A 19,609-nucleotide genomic window follows, 5' to 3' on the forward strand; every position below is an offset into this window, starting at 1 on the left:
TGTTCCTTTTGTGTACTCACAGATTAGTAAAAAACCAAATCTGTGTACACGTACTGTGGGGAAGAAAAGATTGAGTTATGTGACAGGGAAGTGCTCAGCAGAGGCAGTTTTCCCTCTAAAACCACATTCCTCACCCCTTGTACCTGCTCGGGTTTCTATCCCTCAGGACCAACAGCTTTGCTGAAACTTCTCTCCAGCAGCAGAGAGCTGACACACCTCCTGCGTCCCCTGCAACAGCATCGCTCCAGAGCAGCTCTGGCAGACTGGAATTCAGCACGGAACCTGGAAGCTTTGCATCAGATGAATGAAATAAAGAGACTGACCCTTTTTCCAAACAGTTCACATTTATTGATAACGATAAAAAATCTTTTAAAGACTATCTGTATTTTATTACCAAGAATGAGGTATTATGTATACAAAACATTTACAGAATTTGATATGCGGTTCATGAGTACAGACAGGAAAGTGCAGAAAGACACTGATAACAGGAAAAAAAGCTAACAGAAGTCATCAGCTGAGAGAAGGAAGAGGAGTAGCAATATCACACAAAGAAAGACCAGCGTATGGGAAATTAGTTAGTCAGACTGCAGTGATCAAGTCATATTGCCACAGCACTTTAAGAGGAGGATTAACTATTGTTTTTCTGGAATTTTATCTCCCCAGCTGTTTGTGCTGTCATGTGCTTTGAGCTCTAAAAGATGTGTTAACATTAACAGCAGGAAAAACCCAAAGTGCCACTTTTGAGCCAGCTCAAGTGAAAAACAAGATATAGATCTTCAGATTTGAAAAGTGACTGCAACTCAAAAAGGTCTACAAAGCCAGACACCTCTGGACAGATGTGGAGTGTTGAATGAAGCAGTTTCTTTACAGTTGTCAGCAAAATCGCCATCTGAGAGAGAGAGAGAGAGAGAGAGAGAGAGAGAGAGAGAAAGGGGACCATCTTCAACCCTTACAGCCTGGGAAATGCAAAGTGGCATTTGCCAAGAGCCACACGTGTCATTACATTAACCTCCCTGTGCCTTCAGCCGCACTAGCTCCCCTGCACTCAGGAATACTGGTTCCTGCATGTCAAGATCCAAAGCACCTCTTCAGCAAGCTGGGTTCCTCTGAGGCAGACAGCTCATAAAAGCAGCCCAAGAGCCACAGTATGTGGCTGTCTGCTGTGCAGAGGCTGGGTGAGGAGTTGCTTGGCATTGAAGTGGTGGCCTGTCTTGCACAACAGCACCCTTTGGCAGCCTAAGTAACAGTCTAACCTCCCCCTTCGATTTCCAAGCCCAAAAAAGAATAAATAGACCAGTTTGGTTCAGTTTAAGGAGACCGGCCTCTCAGCACCTCCAAATCTGTTACTGAAATACTTCTTTGTCAGCTCTGTCTGCCAAGTTCCACAGCCAGAACTGGTCCGCAGGAGAGGTGCTCTTAGTTAGAGGTTAGTAACCTGCCTCTCAGAAGCTTTGCAGTCATAAAAAGATTTATACTGAGTTCAGAACCAGCTTTCCTCAGGCAGGGCATCCAGTATCTTAAGTGAGTTCTGTTTTGAAAGTGCAATAACTCTGCAAGTTCCTCTACCACTTACTCACAACAGTGCTGCCTCCCCAAGACTTACTAGAGCCTATCCAGCTTTCCAGCAGGGCCTGCAGCCAGCACAGTAGCTCCTTTTGCCTGGATGGATAGTTTAGCTCTAAGAGGGTGAGGAAAGACCACGCAGGGACTAACTATGCAAATCCTGCTGCATTGCAGACTGAAAACATCTCTGCTCCACTGCCAGGGATGGTCTGTCATTGTCTACAGCCTTTTGCTCAGCACTTCAGTCTTTTGTGCCTTTTGCTGTGCGTGGAAGAGAAGGTTCGAAGTGGAAGAATACCTGAACAGATTTTAACAAAAAGAGTCCAGGTAGGATTGCTTGGGCCTGGGTAGAAGAGGGACAAAACCCAAACTGGCAATTCACCGCTGGCAGTAGGAATAATGAAAATGGTCAAGTAGGCACTGCTTAGAGCACCTTCTACTGTACCGCTTAGAGTGAAGATCCCTGTGCTCCCTGCCTACATTAAAGCTTCCGCTGCTCAGAACTAAAGCTCTCTGTTTCTGACACGCACAGGGAAGGAGAGGAGGCAAGAGGGATTGAAGAGCGCACAGGAAGGATGTAAGCCATACCTCCTTTAGACTGATTTAAGAAGCATACTTAAGCTCTGCATAAATTCCTGATAAGAACAGAGTCTCAGTAAAATCAATACAGAATGTACTAAGGAAGTGGAGTGAAGCTCCAGCACAGAGCTGGGAACAAATCCTCAGACCAATTCTGGATCAGCCCAGCGTGACACAGCGAGGGAGAGCCTGCTCTCTGCCTCTCTCTCTGTAGTGCTTCAAGCACAAATCCAAGGAAAGAATGAATTGCTTTAACCCATCAAGACCCAGAGCTCAAATTCCCCAAAAATGTGCTCATACAAAAGGTATTAGTGTTTACAGTCTGGCCACAGCTCTGTGGGCATGCTTTGAAAAAAATGGACTCACAAAGTCAAGTATCCTGCAACTGCTTTTCTTTGTCTCGGACATCACTTAGTGGCAATGGGAAAACAGTTTGCAGCACTGGAAGATCACAGGGGATTTCTTAAGATGGCAAGGAATGTCCTGACAGGAGACTTGCAGTTGATCTCTAATGCACTACGGAGAATTTTTGGTAGGGTTTTTCTTTTTTTTTTTGCTTTTTAACATTTACACAGTTAAAATTATTCTTAACCGATGCACTGGTTATTTTTCCTTTCAATGAGAGCCCTTGTGTTCAGAGTTAGGATTTGTGCAAGCACACTTGCAAAAATATTTATGGCTGAGTTAGGAAAAAGGGTTAAAGTTAAGAGACAAGCTGTTGGATCTAACAAGGACCAAAACCACTAAGTTTAAAATTCAAACAGCTACTTTACTATCTATAAAAGGCTTTTGTGGGGTGGGTTTGTTTGTTTTTTTTTTCCTTTGTGCACAACTGCCAGTTGAATATGCTGTATTGCAGTCAGCTGCCACAGGCGAGGGTCCAGCCATCTCATCCATTTGCTTTTCATCTGTTGTGGCACTACCTGGAAATCATGGAGCTGGAATGGGACTGGCTAGAAGAGGTGGTGGCAGCACTGAGCTGGGAGAATCCACTGTGGCTCGATTCAAGGCTGGTCATAGATCCCCTGCAATAAAAAACAAAGTAGTTTTAAGCTTCAGAACATACAAAGATTTTTATTTCTGCTATGTATCTATATTGCATTTGTTTGCACACTGAATAAAAAGCAAGTAACAGCTTTGGGGAAGATACTCAGAAGTTTTTCTGCCTTACCACATAAGATAATGGGGACAGCGAACACCTCCTTGCAAAAAAAGAGATGCTGTTCAAAGAGACCTTGAACTAGAATTTCAGGCAAATATATCAACTGGCAGGCAACTGACCTGACTCAATTCCATTTTGAGTTGCACCCATTGCTACATGACAACCTGCCAAGCCCAACAACTCACACAATGCTTTCAAAGCAGAGCAAAATGACCACTGATGATTACAATGAGATAACTAATTAACCCCTTTTACACATTAGTTGCCCCCAGTGCCAGTACTGGTTGCATTATTTTGTTTGGGTTTGGGCTTTTTTTGAGGCTTAAGAAAACACAAGTCTTCACAATTTACTTGTATTTAAGTGAACTTGACAGTGGCTTGATCATCTAAGCATCAGAAAGGTCTGACATCAGCTGGCCTTCGTGAACCTTAGCCAGACATACCTGAAATCTTCAGATCCTATTACTTCTGTATAGTACATCACTTTACATTTGTGAGAGGAGACCTGTAGAGATGCTAATACATCATCCACACGAGGCAGGTTGGTTGTAGCACAGGCAGGCATGCTATGAAATTTCCACTGGAGAATATAGAAGCCAGGCCACCTGGTCACATGCGATCCCTGGAAGCAGCCACAGCAAGAATTAAAAGTTAGCTTTGTTAACACAAAGATTTGTAGGCTTGAAATTTCTTTTCCAAGCTTAGAAAAACTGCCTACATGCCCACAACCTTTTCCCCAATGCCAATATTTCAGCTCCTCAGCCAACTGGAGGTACTGGTCAACTCTCCCCACACAGCATGCTTATAAAAGTTGTAACAGAACTCTAGTGGCTCCTCCTGCTTTTCGACAGTGTCAAGGGGTTAGGATTAAAATATACTGAAAGGACAAGCTCCTGTTTAAAACAATATCCGTTTTTCCATCCGTTTTCATTAACAGCTATCCTTTGAGACTGAAAAGAGCAGTCAAGGCTCATGCCTGACAGAAAGAGAAAGTGCAGTTCAAGAGGTCACTGCCCACGCTTCTAGTTCAACACTTCCAATTAGATGACTTAAGGAGCTCCTTTTTCAAGTCAAAAGGGATAGTCCTGCCTGAGTATGACTGAACATGCTGCATGTAATGCCAAACTTGGCAATTAAAGGATAGGTTGCAAATGCCATAAGAAACCCTTCAGGAACCTTGGCCACAGGAAGCTCCTTATGGTGCCTGCTGGAAGGACAGACACACAGAAGCTCAGTCTTAACTTCCAGACTTCTCTCATTACTGAGGTATAAGTCTTCAAACACAGACTGTTTGCTTCAAAAAATAACGGTCAAAGTTACAGCACAAAGCATGTCTTGCTACTTTCTGGATGCACACTTTGTTCTAGGTGCCTCTCTTATATTCCTTTCTAATCAATCTCAGTCACTATTGGATTGATGCAACCTCCCCTTTACAGCAGATCCCATGTAAATACTATCCCCGTTCCCTGCAGCTAGGAACATAAGCTGAAATGTCGGCCAAAAGCAAGCAGACAGTTCAGAGCTGAATCACCACTCAGTCATCAATAATGATTGAGAATTAGAACATGCAGTTTTCCAGCTAGCCTCCATCTGCTCCTGCACGAGGATTTGGCTGTCTCACCTGCACACTCTCCCCTTCTTTGCAGATAAGAGGAGACTCCACCATACTGTAATCACGCCCCAATTGCCAGACTTTGTCTATCAACTGGACGTTGTTCCCACCAGGAGATGTAATACTGTGAGCTCCCAGAGAGTCCTTTTTAGGAGGCTGTGGGGCTCTTTTGGAGTGAAAGATGTTAAAAACAATGTCGCCCTTGCACACATCAAAATCCCATGTGATCACAGATGAGGCATCCACAATCTGAATGAGAACCTGCGACAGAGAAGTTGTATTAGACAATAGCAATTTGCTCCGTAAAGACAAACTCCTACCAGAAAAGGAGACAAAGAGCTTTTTGTTGCTGGGCTTAGTTCTGACTATTAAAAAGGTATTTGCAGATACAAATTCTCTCCTGATGGAGTGTCTTTCTTTTAATATATGACTTTCAGAAGCTCTCAAGTAGCTTCTGAGAATACTGTTTGTCTTTGCTTAGAAGAATATGGCTTTGAATAGAATGAAACACAGTGATATCCTCTAAGTGGCAACAAGAGGATACCAGGAATGGTCACAAACTTCAGCTACTAAAGCATCGTTATGCACCAGAACTACAGAAGAACAAGGTGGAAGCATGGCAACTAAACAATCAAGTTCTAAAACACTTTCAGTCCAAGAGATAGGAGTCCAGAGCAGAGGGTTGAGATGATAGAACAGAAGGGTAGGCTGCAAACATACCTCATGCGGAGCTCCTTTGAAGACACTTGCAGATTGGTAGATTGTTTCAGTCCAAAGCTTTATGTCTTCGTTTTCCAACTCTTCTGCTGTCCGGTACAGGGACTTGGGAACCAGCCCACCCTCTGGTACTTCACACTAAAAGCATAAACAGCCATTAAAAAGTATCCCACTCTGTACATCCACACCCTGTTTATGCTCTCTGCCTGCTAGCATCAGAAACAAAAACTCACACTCAGCAAGTACTCTGAAGAATGAGATATGAACATAGTTTGAAAGTAATTTTATACTTTGTACATCATACAGACATAAATTTATTTTACAACAATCTAGTTTAGATGAGTTTGCAGAATTAAGAGACCAGAGGAACAGGTCTTGTGTATACACAACAGCCACCACCACAGAAAATGACTGTGCAAACACTGTAGTTATCACCCATAATGCCCTATACTGAAGGGAGATGTGAGCCATTAAGAATCTTGAGGAAACTGGCAACAGCGACTCAGTCTAAAAAAAATATAGCCTACAGAGATGTAAAAGAACTGGGGTATCTAAATTTAAGGACAAAGGCTGGTAGGGAGATACAGTAAGTTTCCAAACAGGTAAGAGGATATTGCAGTCAGGAAGGTAACAGTTTTGAAGTTACAACTGTCTTGACAGCTCAGTACTGGAACCAATTACACAACTTCCATAAGCAATCTTCTTTTTATAAAAGTCTCTAGTAATGAAGTTAGAGAACTATCTGATCAGGAATAGGGGCAGCAGAAGTGTTTGATAACTGAATTGCAGTAGAGAATTGAAAGGATCTTTGAGAATTCGTTTTTGTTCAAATATCCAGAAGTAAAGAAGAGAAAGAGATGCTACCATTGTCTGTGACCGGCAGGAAGTATTGTAGCAATTCGCTTTCTTGTAACCTTCACTTTTGCACACTTAAGCAGTGGATTTTGCCAGCTTCTCAAGCTCCAAATTAGATAGCACACTCTCTCTCCACCAAAAGCTACTGCTGCAGCAAAAAGCAGCCCACTGAAGATAAACACACGCTCTACTCCAACATGTCTAACAGTACTTTATCATAAATTGAGACTGTATTTGAACAGATCTAGATAAACTTTCAAGAATGGTAGTCTAGAAAGCATTCAGGGGTTTACAAAGCAAGCCTGAAATTATATTTTAACATAGCTGAGTTCCAAAAAAAAAATAAAAATCTAAGTGTTACGGTGATGGTTGCTCCAGAAAATGCCTGAGTTGCACTCCTACACCTCAGTCACACCAGTGAGCCTGTGTTGTCAAAAACATTGCAGAGAAAAGAAACCTTACAGTATCACTGAGATACTAAAATGACAGATTCAATTGACACCCATAGTCTAGGCAGGAAACAGCTATTAAGGCACATGACAAGGGACTGAGAAGTTAGAGTATCCTGCAGTAAAACAATTTTTTTGGCTTGTTGTGGGTCAATGCGCATATTGCACTAGGAGACCTGGCTGTTTGTTAAGCCCTGCTAGCAGATGTGCTGTGTTTCCTTGGGCTCCATATGGTATCAGTTAGCTCTTTTAGGTGACACAGACTCTTCTGATTAGCTGATACTGACAGCTCTTCCTCAGTGCTATGCTACCACATCTGCTTGAACTCAACAGGTAACAGAGACTATGGCTTTTAACTGTGCTTGGCTATTTTGATAAGTTATTTGATATTCATTGTAGCGAAGTATTGTACTTCTTTTTAAAGTGGATCCAGAAGAAAACACTAAGCCTGGAGTCCTACATCATAGCCCCCACCTCCAAACTGCATTAGGAATCATTCTGTCCTTCTAGGCTTCTTTGTTTAGAGGACTGGAGGGGAAAAGTAAGAAACCCACAAATAAGCTGCTATATGCACTAGTTTATATTCATACCATGCACTCTCCACCAAGAAAATCAGGGATAATTTCTTTATCGATGTAATCCAGCAGTCCCCCAGGACCCTGATAGTCATTTCCAGCATAAATAAGGAATTTCTTTCTAGTGTTGTCATCAATGAATGGACTAACCTACAAAGAAAGACAGAATAGATCAGACTCCCACATTTTTCTCCAGTCAATTCTGAAGGAATCAGTTTGATTGCATTAAGCATTACCATCCTTCTTACACAAAGTTTGCACTACAAAGAAGCTAAGTTAACCGACTATATAAGCAAGTTCTTAGGTAGTGTTGTTTAATCCATTCCAGGAATCCTATAAGAGCGATGTTTTCAAATGGTAACATCTCCTGCTTATAAAGCCTGATCTCTAAGGTGCTTTTACAAACCACAAGTTTGTAGCAGCATACTGAGAGCGCTGAGGAATACCTTGAATTACAAACATACCAGTGTCCAAAGAACTGGGAATACCCGAGGTGCTCTTAGGATAAGAAGACGACCCAAAGTCTCAGGGTAATTAGCTTCGACCACCTCAATGATTCTCAGCAATGCTTTGACACCAGGTCTCCATAAATGCCGCATGTTCAAGCCTTCTAGATCCACTAGACAGGTCCAAGAGCTGAATTTGAGAAAGACAAAAATAAAAAGAAAAATCTCAATAGCATCAAAATTCTCTTTTCTTATGCAAGCATCCAATGTACTGAAATGTGTGGATCCTATTTTCTTCTATTTTACCTCCTTGCTTTGTGCTACCTGCAGACACTGGAGTTGAAGGTTCTTAGAACAGAAATGTCTTAAGAGTGTGCCAAGCACAGTTACAGAGTACGTGCAATGATCACTTTGCACATCACATGTATTCCCCCTCAGACATTTCAGACTCCAGGTGAAGGTTAATGTGAAGTCAAAAAAGATACTGTCAACAGCCAGCCCAAACACTAAACCATTGCTTTTACTGGCAAACAATTTAGTGGCCATGCTGCTGCTACAAAGCAATTTTAACATTCACGGTACAGATTTCCTACTAACACAGTATAGTAACGGTGCCATTACACGTCAAATCTAATTCTGTTGTCAGATCTCAGGGAAGGAAGCTTTTTCTATAAGAGATACACTCTTAATACTAAATACTGAGCTTCAGCATATGCTTTAGTTACTTTCCAAGTTCAGGTCTCGCCCCGGGCATGAATTCAAGATTTACAGCTGTACTGCACCAGCTAGCATCCATTAACTTATGCATAAGGCTTCTATGAAACAGCAAACACTTCTTTGTTTCACTTTAAGTGTTTAATATGTAGTCCTTTAAGACTACTTCTACAAATGAAGATCAGGTAGGCAGCACAATTTCACAGTTACACACATGAAACCCATCTCTTGGGTTTGACCTCCCATTGAAAGCCAGGACTGCAAGTTCTTTAACAGGGAAAAGATAAGCAGACATACCATGCATCCCTGAACCTTTACAGATTAAGAGAAAGAGTCAAATTGAAAAGAGTCCAAGAAACACTGTTTCTTTTCAGGGCCAGCTCTGCATTCATGTCACACCCTTGCATCCATTTCACAGTTAACACTTTCATAAGTGTCCTCTATAATGACTTAAAGATGGGATAGCAAGCCATTTTTGACTGAACTTCACATGAAGTCACGCCAGTACTTGGAAAACTAGACACCAGGTTTCACAGGAGCCTCATGACCTTACCTTGGATCAAGAATTAAGTAACTGCATACAATAAATGGAGAATGCAAACAGGAAATGAGTGTAATGAGCCTTGGTATGGACTATGGATGAACAAGTGACATGAAACCAATACCTGAAACTACTGGAAAGCTTATCCATGATACTATCATGGCCTGATTTTTTTTGGCAGCCTGTACTAACCTCTGTCTAAAGTCCCCCAGAAACAGAAATGGGAGTTAGGCTGCATTGCTTTGCAGACATCCCACAGTAGAAGAGAGCAGAAGCATAATACCCCCCTATGCAGAACCATTATGAGCATGACACCGAGACTGACGGAGCAGGTGTTGTGTTTCCCCTCAGGCTTGACCATGCAGATTCACTCTAGCAGTAACTGAGGAGGCTCTCGGTTAACTGTAACTGTGCTTGTATCTACATGCAAGAGACACACAGCTTACCCTTTGCTTGTTCCATTTAATAAGACTTTGCTCAGCAGCATCACCTTGCCTCATGTTACCCCCACACACACCACAAAACCAGGTAATTCCCAAAGAGCAGATTCGCTTGTTGCATTTTACCTTATTGGTCTGCCAAATACTTTCGTATTCTCCTCACATCGCCTCAGTCCCTCCTCATTTATTGAAAGAACCTGTAAAAGAAAACATGTTTAAGAGAAGACAGTCTTAAACTCAGCAGATTGGATATAAACATTTTTTCTTTATCCTAAGACTAATTAAAGCTACAAGCTCAAACCAGCAACAACTTTTTTTTTTTTTCCAAAGAATGAACTAGAAATCACTACATTTATCCCATTGGTTGATCTTGTTGAAAAATAAACATATAGCTTTCCATAAAAGTAGTAAAATGTAAATATACTCCTGAAAACCTAGACCCAGGAGTGACACAGACAAGAAGTCTCCCTACACTTCTGCCCCTTTAAGCATTGATTTCTTATGTACCCAGAAATTAAAGCCCTTTAAGCCATATAAAGTAACCTTGAAAAAGAACTAGGGCAAACAAACAATTTAGTATGTGCCTGGAAATACCACTGGAAAAGGTAAAATCCAGCCCCTGCTTCTAGTGGTTACTACAGCCATGGCTGTCATTACCAGGAGTCAAAAAAATTATTGCAAACCTGGAATTCTGCCAGCTTTCTGCTTGGAAACTTAGCAGATCCACAACAACACAGTCTGAGCAATGTCTTTAGAGAAGGCAAAGTTACAGGCAAGTACTTTTTCTTTAAAAATAAATTATTCTTATCCTTGGAGTACAGGCTTGACAAAAATCTAAGCACAGTATTTTCTCTTCTGTACAAATGCTGAGACTTCTTAAATTTGAAGCACTGCACAACCGTAGAAGAATCTGTGAAAATGCTAACCAATAAGTACAGGCGCTGCCAAGAACTACGCCTTTCCGCCATCAGTTTGCAGTTGGAAAGAATGCAGATCAGCTACTAGGAGCTTTCAGAGGTATTCAAACCAAAAACAGACAGCCAGAGAGTACATCAAAATATCCAGTGATGAATGTTCTGGCAGAGGAGGAAATTTCTAAATGAAAATATCACATTGTGAGCAACTTGCTGGCTCCAAAAATACTTACGTATCGAAGCAAGGCCTCTTCCCCAAGAGCTCTCACTAAGCCTTTGGTATCCATCTGTCCCAATCTCAGCACATACAGAGGGCGACCATCTGAATAACGAGAACAAATATATCAACGTAACCCTTATTTTTACAGCAATAGACAATTTGAGTGAATTAGTTCTATGCTAAAATTCCAGATGGAAATAAGCCAGTTCAAAGTTTGTTGTACAGCTGGAAGAGGTAGAACCTGGAGCAGACAGCAATATAAACTTTACCCTGTCCAGCTGCACCAAAAGATCGCCTGTAAATGAACTGCAAAAGTTTGAGACACATCTTGACGCAAAAAAGAGCTCTCCTATCTGCAAGGAAAGTTCAAAGGACTTCAACGAGTATATCAGTACACACAAAAATCTTTGTAGGCACAATTAAAGACGCAGGACTATAATTAGCTTCCAGGACAGCTAAGATGCAGGAAAAACTTTAGTCCATTAGCACAACTGAAAGAGTTGCAATGAGGGCTGTAAGCCTTCTATCACTCATGACGCTATACTGCTCTGGATAGCTTACAGCACTCTTCTTGAAAGAGTAGTTACACTGAGTTCTGCGAATGAATGAAACAAAGTGTTAACCCAGAGATTTGCTTTCTGCAGTGTTTGCTGGAGTCGCACCTTTCAGCTATGTCATTACATATTATGCAGAACTGGCATACAGCCTCACTTATGCAGGTTAAGCCTGGTGAGAACAGGCTCTGTTCCAGAGATCAGCTTCAGATGGACCCTCTGCACTCAAAGCCTTGCCTCTTCACAGTCATCTTGCTGCATACTGGGAAACCCGGGTACTAGCCAAGATATTAAGGCATTAAGCTTAACTGCATTGGCTGAATTTGAGAATCAAAACTTGCATTTCTGGCTCTTCATAATAGAATCGAGTTGTCCGAAACAGCTTCCATCCTCTGCCCAAAGCTGTGATGCATTTTTTAAGCTTTGCTCCATCTATTCTAGTGCACAAGCTAAATAATCACCAACTTATAAAACTGAATATGCTAGGACAAAATAAAAAAGCTTTCTACCTAAAAGTCTCCCTGTTGTCTGTTTAGTTTCACTTCCTTCCAACAACTGCAAAGAGAGGTATCAAATTATCACAAAGTCCTTCGGGACACAAGGAAAGAAACTGTCAAGATACACTATTAAAAACAACAGAACCAAAACTGCAGAGTCAAGGCAAGTTACTTATTTGGCAAAGACACCACCCCCATGAAAGTTCACAGTATTTTTCATTTTATCAGGTGGTCTAAAAGAAAATATTATTTTAACATCAGCACACACTTATCCTGGAACGTACTGTTTAGCTTTTGAAACACTAAACAAAAAGTGCTATTAAGCTTCATAGCAGGTCTCCCTCCCTCACAGATGCACATGCATCCAAAAACCCAGCTAATAGTTTACTAACACTGGTCCACCCAAATGACACATGAAGGAAAGTTTCAACTGACATGCTGTATTATCATTGTATATTTATATTCCATTAGAGCTTCACGATTTAAAAAAAATCTGATTGAAGGATTCCTGTCAAAATAAAAGCCACTCAGATGTATAGAAAACTGTGCTAATTGCAAGCCAAAATAACTTTTATTCTTTTGCATTAATAGCTCATTCTAGACAATATGCTTCATAATCACTGCTGCCTTTGCTTTAGCACTAAAAGCTACACAGAATTCAGTTAGCTTAAGTTTGGCACATTTAGCATACGTAGGAGGAAAGGAGCAATACTAGAAAAGAGGGTTTAAAAAAAGAACCTACCACTGTAAAATTTTAAATTATAGAGAATTGCTCAGTTTTGAAATTCTGTTTCCGTTATTGACAAACCCATGCTTTACTCGTGGGCATACTGCAAGAGATTAAACGAACTGGAGGGGAAGGGAGGGGGCATGAAGTTCACCACAAGACTGGAGTACTTCTTGGAAAAACATGAAACCACCCTTTGATGCATTCTGTGCCTTTCTACTCACTGGCAGGACCCAGTTATGTGCTATTGACAGAGGAAGTCTTTGCAAAGTAAGGACAAGGAACTGACAGAAAGGGAGAATTTATTCACAGGTCTTTTTTCCTACAATCTTTACAAGCATATTCTCATTTTGCATTTTCTCACTTTGAGGTCTGTCAAACCCAAAGCAGCAGGGGAGAGTCATTCAAGCACTTCTGCTTTACAGGGATTAAACTTCTGCTGTGTCCTCCCTGTCTCCTGGCCACTACTGCTGACAGCATCCTGTCCTGTTTCATACGCTTCTTGTAACAGGAAGAGTTAGCAGAAACAATGGTGCCTAGTTGGGGAGGGACTAAATCAGAACACAGATAGTTCACAGTAAGAGATCATTTCCTTATCTAAAGAGCCCAGCTTGCCTCAAGCAACAAGTTCCAAAATGTTTCATTTCTATGTATGTATTAGCAACAAGATCAGTGCATGATAAAGCAAGCAGAGGGACTGGGGAGCGTGTCAGGCATAGTTGTCTGTTTTAAATATCTGGCCAAGGCTCTCCATACAAAGGGAATTCAGCCAAATTCCCTTCTTAAATAAACCTGCTCTATTTGATGTTTTTGCAACATCCCACTTCTCATCATTAAGCTGTCTGTAATGTCAAGTAAGTATTCATTTATGCCACCAGACTTACACAACACCAGAAATAAACTGATTAGAAAAATTACTTATTTACAAACATCTTTTAATCACTGAAAGAGAATACTCAGCATTTGCATAACACCCTTCTAAGCATCTCAGAGCACTAGAGAAGTGCAATTAATAACTTTTTTAAAGCTCCTGGCAAAGCAGAGCTCGTTAGAGAGTTAAATGTGTCAGTGTAAGTCAGAAAGATTAGGACTTAGGGGTCTGCCTCCACCAACTAAGGAGCTGGCAACATCAATTTAAATGCATTTTAGTACATAACTGATAAGTTCTAACCATCTTTCCAGTCAACTCCAGTTAACAGAGGGACAACTATCATCTTTAATTCAGAACATAAAAAGGCTGTTCAATATCCACCCTATAGAGCATACCTTTGTCATGGTGATGCCAGCCTCCTGCATAGTAATCTTGGAGTACTTGAGGAGGGTTCCAGGTGTCTAGAATATAGTCTACCTGGTGCTGCTTACGCCATGTCAGTGACTGACAAAGGATCTCTCTTGCTTTATCAATGTTGAAGTCCCGGGCACGCAGGAATCTTAAAATGTGCTCATCCTTTGGGATCTATTACAAAAAAAAACCAAACACCAACAAAACCCAAAAATAACCACCCAATTTTGTATTCAAGGTTTGAAGCAAGAACAAAAAGGCAAAGAACAGAAGCTGGAAAACATGTAGCCCTGCACCAATGCAAGAGGATGGTATGTTAACACTGGAAGTTATTCAAGCAAATCCGACTTTGTCTGCAACAAAAACATGAGCCCTGTCAGGTACCGCAGCTACCTCCATACAAGGGATACAAAAATTTCATGAACTCTAATGTAATCGTTTACACCCATATGACCATACCAAGACAGTCCAATTTAAATGGATCTAGGGACAAAAAACACACGGACTGTGTTTCATTGCTAAGTAAAAGGAAGCTGAGACATACACGCAAATCACAAGCCACTGGAAAACCCCCTGCCTTTCTATTTATTGGTGATTTAACTGGCTGCACTGCTTCCCTTTCAGTACTGCACTTGGGGACACAGATGAGAGAATACGATGATGTTTGGCCAAAAACAAACACAAAAATAAGGTTATTGTAGAACCAGGCAGACTTAGAAAACTGATGTTATTCCCTGTGCTGGTTTACTGACATTCTGAGAGGCAGTTACACTAATCATTTAAGCACCTCAACTGGCAAAGTCAGCTAGACAGTCACAATGAACTTCTTCTATTGCCACTGTGTAGACTTAATTCAGGTTTTGGTCATGGAGGGCTACTTAACAGGAACAGTCAGCCACAGGAGGTGTGGCATGACGTTACCTCAGGTCCACCTTATGTATCACACATCCTGAGACAGAGCCACAAGAGAGCAACAGTTCACTTACTTTGCCTTTGTGCGTCTCCTGGAGCCACTGTCTCAGTCGAATGAGGCAGCTTTCCTGCATCGGTGTCAAGTCACCCAGATACCGCTTGATGTAGTCTGCGTCTAGTTTGTCTAAAAGGAGATGCACATGTGATTAGAGTGGTCCTGAACTGACCTAGTCAAAGTAAGCAAATGATCTTACATGCTGATAACTGAAGCAGAGAAGCAGCTGCTCTATGTTCTGTACTATCAGAATTGAATCAAGTTTCTTTGAATCAATGAAAAGATGGGCAAGGCAACATACACAATCACCTTAATGGTAAGCCAAGAAGATTCATTCTCCTTCTGCAACTAAGAAAGGAGTAAAACTAGATGTTTTTAAAAACATTTTGCCAGTATATTCAGATTTGTCAATCCACAGCACCATAGGACTTGCTTCTTCTGGAAATACTTAGAGAAGCTTTGATCTAAATCTCCCAGTACAAGAATTTTCCCAAATTCACGTATTACCAGGGGAAGGAAGATACAACAGAAGAATGTGTCCAGGGAAGCTTCAGCCCTTGCCTCCCCATTACTCCTATAGTTATACGCATCCCCAAATTTCAGGGTAAGATGCGTAGGCCATTTATTTGCAATCTAATGAACAGCAAAGTGAAGAGTTTTTCCACTCATATCTGATCTTCATTTACTAAAACGATTAGCCCATAACAGCTATCCAAGCTATCCCATGTGGTACTGCTTTGCAAGCCTGCACCTTAACATTGTATGTTACCAAACAAAGAGACAATGTGAAGATTTACAGCTGTCTGTGAGAAGCGGCACAGTGCTGAGAGCCTCTACAGTACAAAGAATCCCACTAAAACAAGTCAGACCACCATACCATCAGGTGTTCCTGCTGCGGGCTCCGAGGGGCTGCTTGAGGTGTTGAGGATCTCCTTATTGTTCAAGCCCTCCTTTGTAGCAGAGTCTGGTATATTAATAGCAGGTGAAACTGGTCGTCTTGTGTGGGACGTACTGCTCTCCAATTTACATGCAACAGGAGGAGTCCAACGGGGAACAAAAGTTATTCCTTCTTCCTCCAGCTGCTTCAGGTAGTATTCTATTATTTCCTTTCCCTTCAAAAAGGAAAGTTTACTTCAGCTACTAAAACCACCCATTTAGACACAGAAAGGATTGGGCTGAAAACCCATTAAGTGCCCAGACCTCTCTAAAGATTCCACTTGAAAATACAGACCTACACACGCATGCTGCCCCAAGCTAAAGAGTAAACATCCCAGCTTTTTGAGTAGAGCAGCCTGTTACTTAGCAGCAGCTACATTGTCTTTTGGTGACTTGGAGCCAGGCACCTCCTTCATGACTGTAAGCTCACCTTTTTAATATTGCTGGTGTATTGCTTCATGGCAATCTTTTCCACTGTGCTTTCAAAACCAAAAAAAGATTTTATATCCAGACTTGCTGACTGTTCAAAACAGGTCCAGTCTTCATTGTCAGGATGAACCTAGCAGTTAAAAGAAGGTCATACAGCTTAGTTACCCATTTAGTATTTTTTTTCCTCACAGTATTTGAAATGACTGTTTCCTGTTTTACAGGTTCACATAGTCAAAAACATTCAAGTGGAATTTGCAGTCTTCTGCTTCATTTGCAAAACACAGTTCAGAAAAGGTAACACTAAAGAACAAAAAGCTGAGAAGCCCTCCTATAGTTCCATGGGTAGCACAGCACATTTTTTTTCTTAACAAGAAAGGGGAGGGTGGAGAAATACTAGTGCACCAGCCACGAGCCAAAAGCTTAGCACGTTTATACAATTAACACTATCTCATTCTACGTATGGGCTGTGCCTGCAGCATCTGTGGAACAGGGTAGAACACTCCACAGTGAACTTTCTGCTGCTGCAGGTTAGACTGATAGACCAAGGCCGCCAGCTTGAGGACTTCAGCAAGTACCATGTAAGCATTTCCAAGTGCTGTAGTCTAGACATGTTTGCAACAGACATCCTGCAATAGATTGTTCCCTCATTGACCTATGAAGTATCTCAGTATTTTGTAGACCGAAAACTATTTTACTTTGTTCTCTTATGCTAACGCTACAGACAGAGGCGTAAAATTCTCATTCGGTTGACAGTTGAATAAGCTATCTTAGAGCACTCCCAACTTTCTTCTTAGTTTCTATCTTAGTTTGCCAGGAGATGATCCTGAGGCAGAGATGTTACTACTCACAGTAGGACTTGATCTTTCCAGCCTAAATGATTCTATGATTGATGATGATACTCTGAAGGAAAGCTGTTCTCTAAGCTCTCCTCAGCTAAAAAAAAAAATAAATAAAAGACTTGTCTAAGGAATTTCCAGGCTGGGCTCTGAATTTGTAGTTATACAAACATCACAGAAGGCTGGATTTCTGAGCAGACAACTGTCCTGATGCCTTAAGCTTCCCCTCCCCCTCAAAACATGCTAACATTGACTGGGAACAGTATGAACACTGTATAAAGAGACAACTACAGAAAAAAAAAAATTTCCCTTCATTTGCTTCTTCTGCAATAGAGAATGGAGAGTACAAGAATAGCTTGTACAGCCTAGGTAAGTACAAATCATAATAACAACATTTGAGAATCTTTCTGTCCTTTCATCAATTCAATTATAAAATAACTTTAATAAGAATGAACTTTTAAAAACTATTTATTCTTGAATTAAAATTCCAGTTGTGTATTTGCCTACAAATTTCTTGATCAAGCAGAGCAAGGGCAAGGAGAAGTGTTGTGTTTTGCACATATTTACCACATGCACTTTTCTGTGTAGCATTTGCTCTGTTTAACCAGAGTTTTCACAGAAAAAGTGCAGGTGGAAAAGTATTTTTACATATACCTTAGAAATAATTGCAGAAATAATAATGAAAAATAATCAGATAGTGTCCAGCGAATTTGACATCCAGTGACCTTTTAACCATGGTTCTACATACAACAGGAAACATTATCAGCTGCATGTAAAAAGAATGCTGCAATACAGTAAGTCAGTTACATCTGCTAGCTTTGATTTGACCTTTAACATCAATTTAAAGTTTTACTGCTACACACGGGTGTTGTATGAGCCTATGAGTATCGGCTAAGCCATTCAGAAAAACACAGGACCAGAGCATAGCAGTAAGCATGCCACCAGACTCCTTTGTATCAGAAAAGGTCTGCAGTGAAGACCAAGAACAATGGAAAGAATTAGGTTAAAACATAACTGACTCAATGAACATTTGTCTGAGCTGAGCAGAAGGCAAATAAGCTATGTTGAACTTTCCTTTAACAGTTCCGTCAGGGTGTCATCAGCCTCACCGAGTCCCACACTGCTATTACAGACCACAGATATGCCTAAACAGAGCTGTCAAACACAGCAAATTATCTTGGGTTCTGCTCTCCGAGAAGATGCTCGAGCAAGAGGGTGCCAAACTTGTTTCAGTTCTCCAAGCAAGCGTGTTAACGTTTAACACTAACAACAATTATCACTCATGGCGGTGTGTTGGTAATTTTTTTCTTGCAAGGCAAAAGCCAAGAACAACCCAACTTCTGTTTATGAGTCCTGAAATCTAAACACTGACTTAGCTCCATCTGTAGCACCACTAAGAGCCTGTTACTCACTGTGTAACAGCAATGTTCGTTAATAATGACTCTATTAGAGAAGGTTTCATTGTAGGCTTCTATATGCAAAGTCCTTTCTCGTCTGTTCAAAGAATTCTTCTGGACAAAGTAGACATAATCCACTCCTGCAATCTGAGGAAGGTGAAAGAAATTCCATTAAGATACAATACTCATGTGAGAGAATACCCAAAAGTATTAAAGAGGCACTTCAAACCTAATCACCTTTTTCAATAGCCGTGGTGCATCTATATCCAGCTTACAGCGCCGTTCAATCACATGGATAGCTTCATCCTCGCTCTTGTATTCGTTTACAGTGTCACTGGCTACAAACATAGGGATCAGAGGACACGTAGGAAACCTTCTTTCATATGCCTATAAAGATGGAAAGAGAAGAAAACAAAAGATCATCACAATTAATTCCTGAGGGTGTGCATAAGGTTACTTGGTTGACATCACCAGCATTTGAAGGCACAATGCCCTTCAGACCTTTTGTAGAAAGGACTGAGTCTTCCTGGAGTCCACACCATAGCTAAAAAAAGGTCACAGTGTGTTCCAAACAACCCATTTATTAATACATTCCTAGTATAGCCCTTTCCAGGTAAAACCATTTTTAACACACACAAAATACCCCATTCCTCCCCTCCCTCCAAAAAGGAAATTGTTCATTTCATACAATAACAATCCTCTTGTCAACAAGAACAGGAAAATAAGACCTTCCAGTTCTAAAATACCACAAGACAAAACAATTGTGTTGGATTAAAAAAATCCACTGCTAATTATCAATGTTTCACCAAGCTGTCTAGAAGGTTTTCCATACAGTTCCCAAAGGTCTAATAAAAACATTTCAAAACCTATTTCTCAAGCTAACAGACCTCTCAACCTCCCTGCGCACAGAGTATTCATAACGATTCCACGGCAGTTTATCAGCTTACAGTTTTGTCCAACAACATACAGTAAGCCTTTCCAATACAATGAGGCCATTTCATACTTCTGAAAATTTAAACTTTTTGCAATAATGCAGAGCTAGAAATAACATTGATTCTGTTTAAAGAATATAGTCATGTAAATAGGTTCATCTCTTAAATACTTGACATGCACAGAGAAGATGGTATTAAATCACACTCAGAAAGGTTAGTTAAGAATCTGGGATCAGTAAAACAGATAAGAGGAAAGTGGGAGTTA

At 40.9% G+C, this 19,609-nt stretch overlaps 1 protein-coding gene across 1 annotated transcript in view; it reads right to left on the bottom strand.

Annotated features, from left to right (window-relative positions):
- Nucleotides 1-2,248: 2,248 nt before the first annotated feature.
- The window catches only part of SEC14L1 (SEC14-like 1 (S. cerevisiae)), a 39,592-nt gene continuing 22,231 nt past the window's right edge, over nt 2,249-19,609 (bottom strand). The window contains exons 2-15 of the mRNA XM_009705542.1: nt 18,650-18,799; nt 18,428-18,559; nt 16,181-16,309; nt 15,692-15,926; nt 14,834-14,943; nt 13,832-14,021; nt 10,801-10,889; nt 9,780-9,850; nt 7,977-8,148; nt 7,528-7,662; nt 5,637-5,771; nt 4,926-5,177; nt 3,748-3,926; nt 2,249-3,167 (exon numbers count right to left, since the gene is read on the bottom strand). Coding sequence (XP_009703844.1) covers nt 3,062-3,167; nt 3,748-3,926; nt 4,926-5,177; nt 5,637-5,771; nt 7,528-7,662; nt 7,977-8,148; nt 9,780-9,850; nt 10,801-10,889; nt 13,832-14,021; nt 14,834-14,943; nt 15,692-15,926; nt 16,181-16,309; nt 18,428-18,559; nt 18,650-18,799 — 2,085 coding nt within the window. The 3' untranslated portion in view covers nt 2,249-3,061. The remainder of the gene's footprint in view (nt 3,168-3,747; nt 3,927-4,925; nt 5,178-5,636; nt 5,772-7,527; nt 7,663-7,976; nt 8,149-9,779; nt 9,851-10,800; nt 10,890-13,831; nt 14,022-14,833; nt 14,944-15,691; nt 15,927-16,180; nt 16,310-18,427; nt 18,560-18,649; nt 18,800-19,609) is intronic.

This window comes from Cariama cristata, unplaced genomic scaffold (assembly GCF_000690535.1).
Source record: "Cariama cristata isolate BGI_N322 unplaced genomic scaffold, ASM69053v1 scaffold8560, whole genome shotgun sequence".
NCBI lineage: Eukaryota > Metazoa > Chordata > Aves > Cariamiformes > Cariamidae > Cariama > Cariama cristata.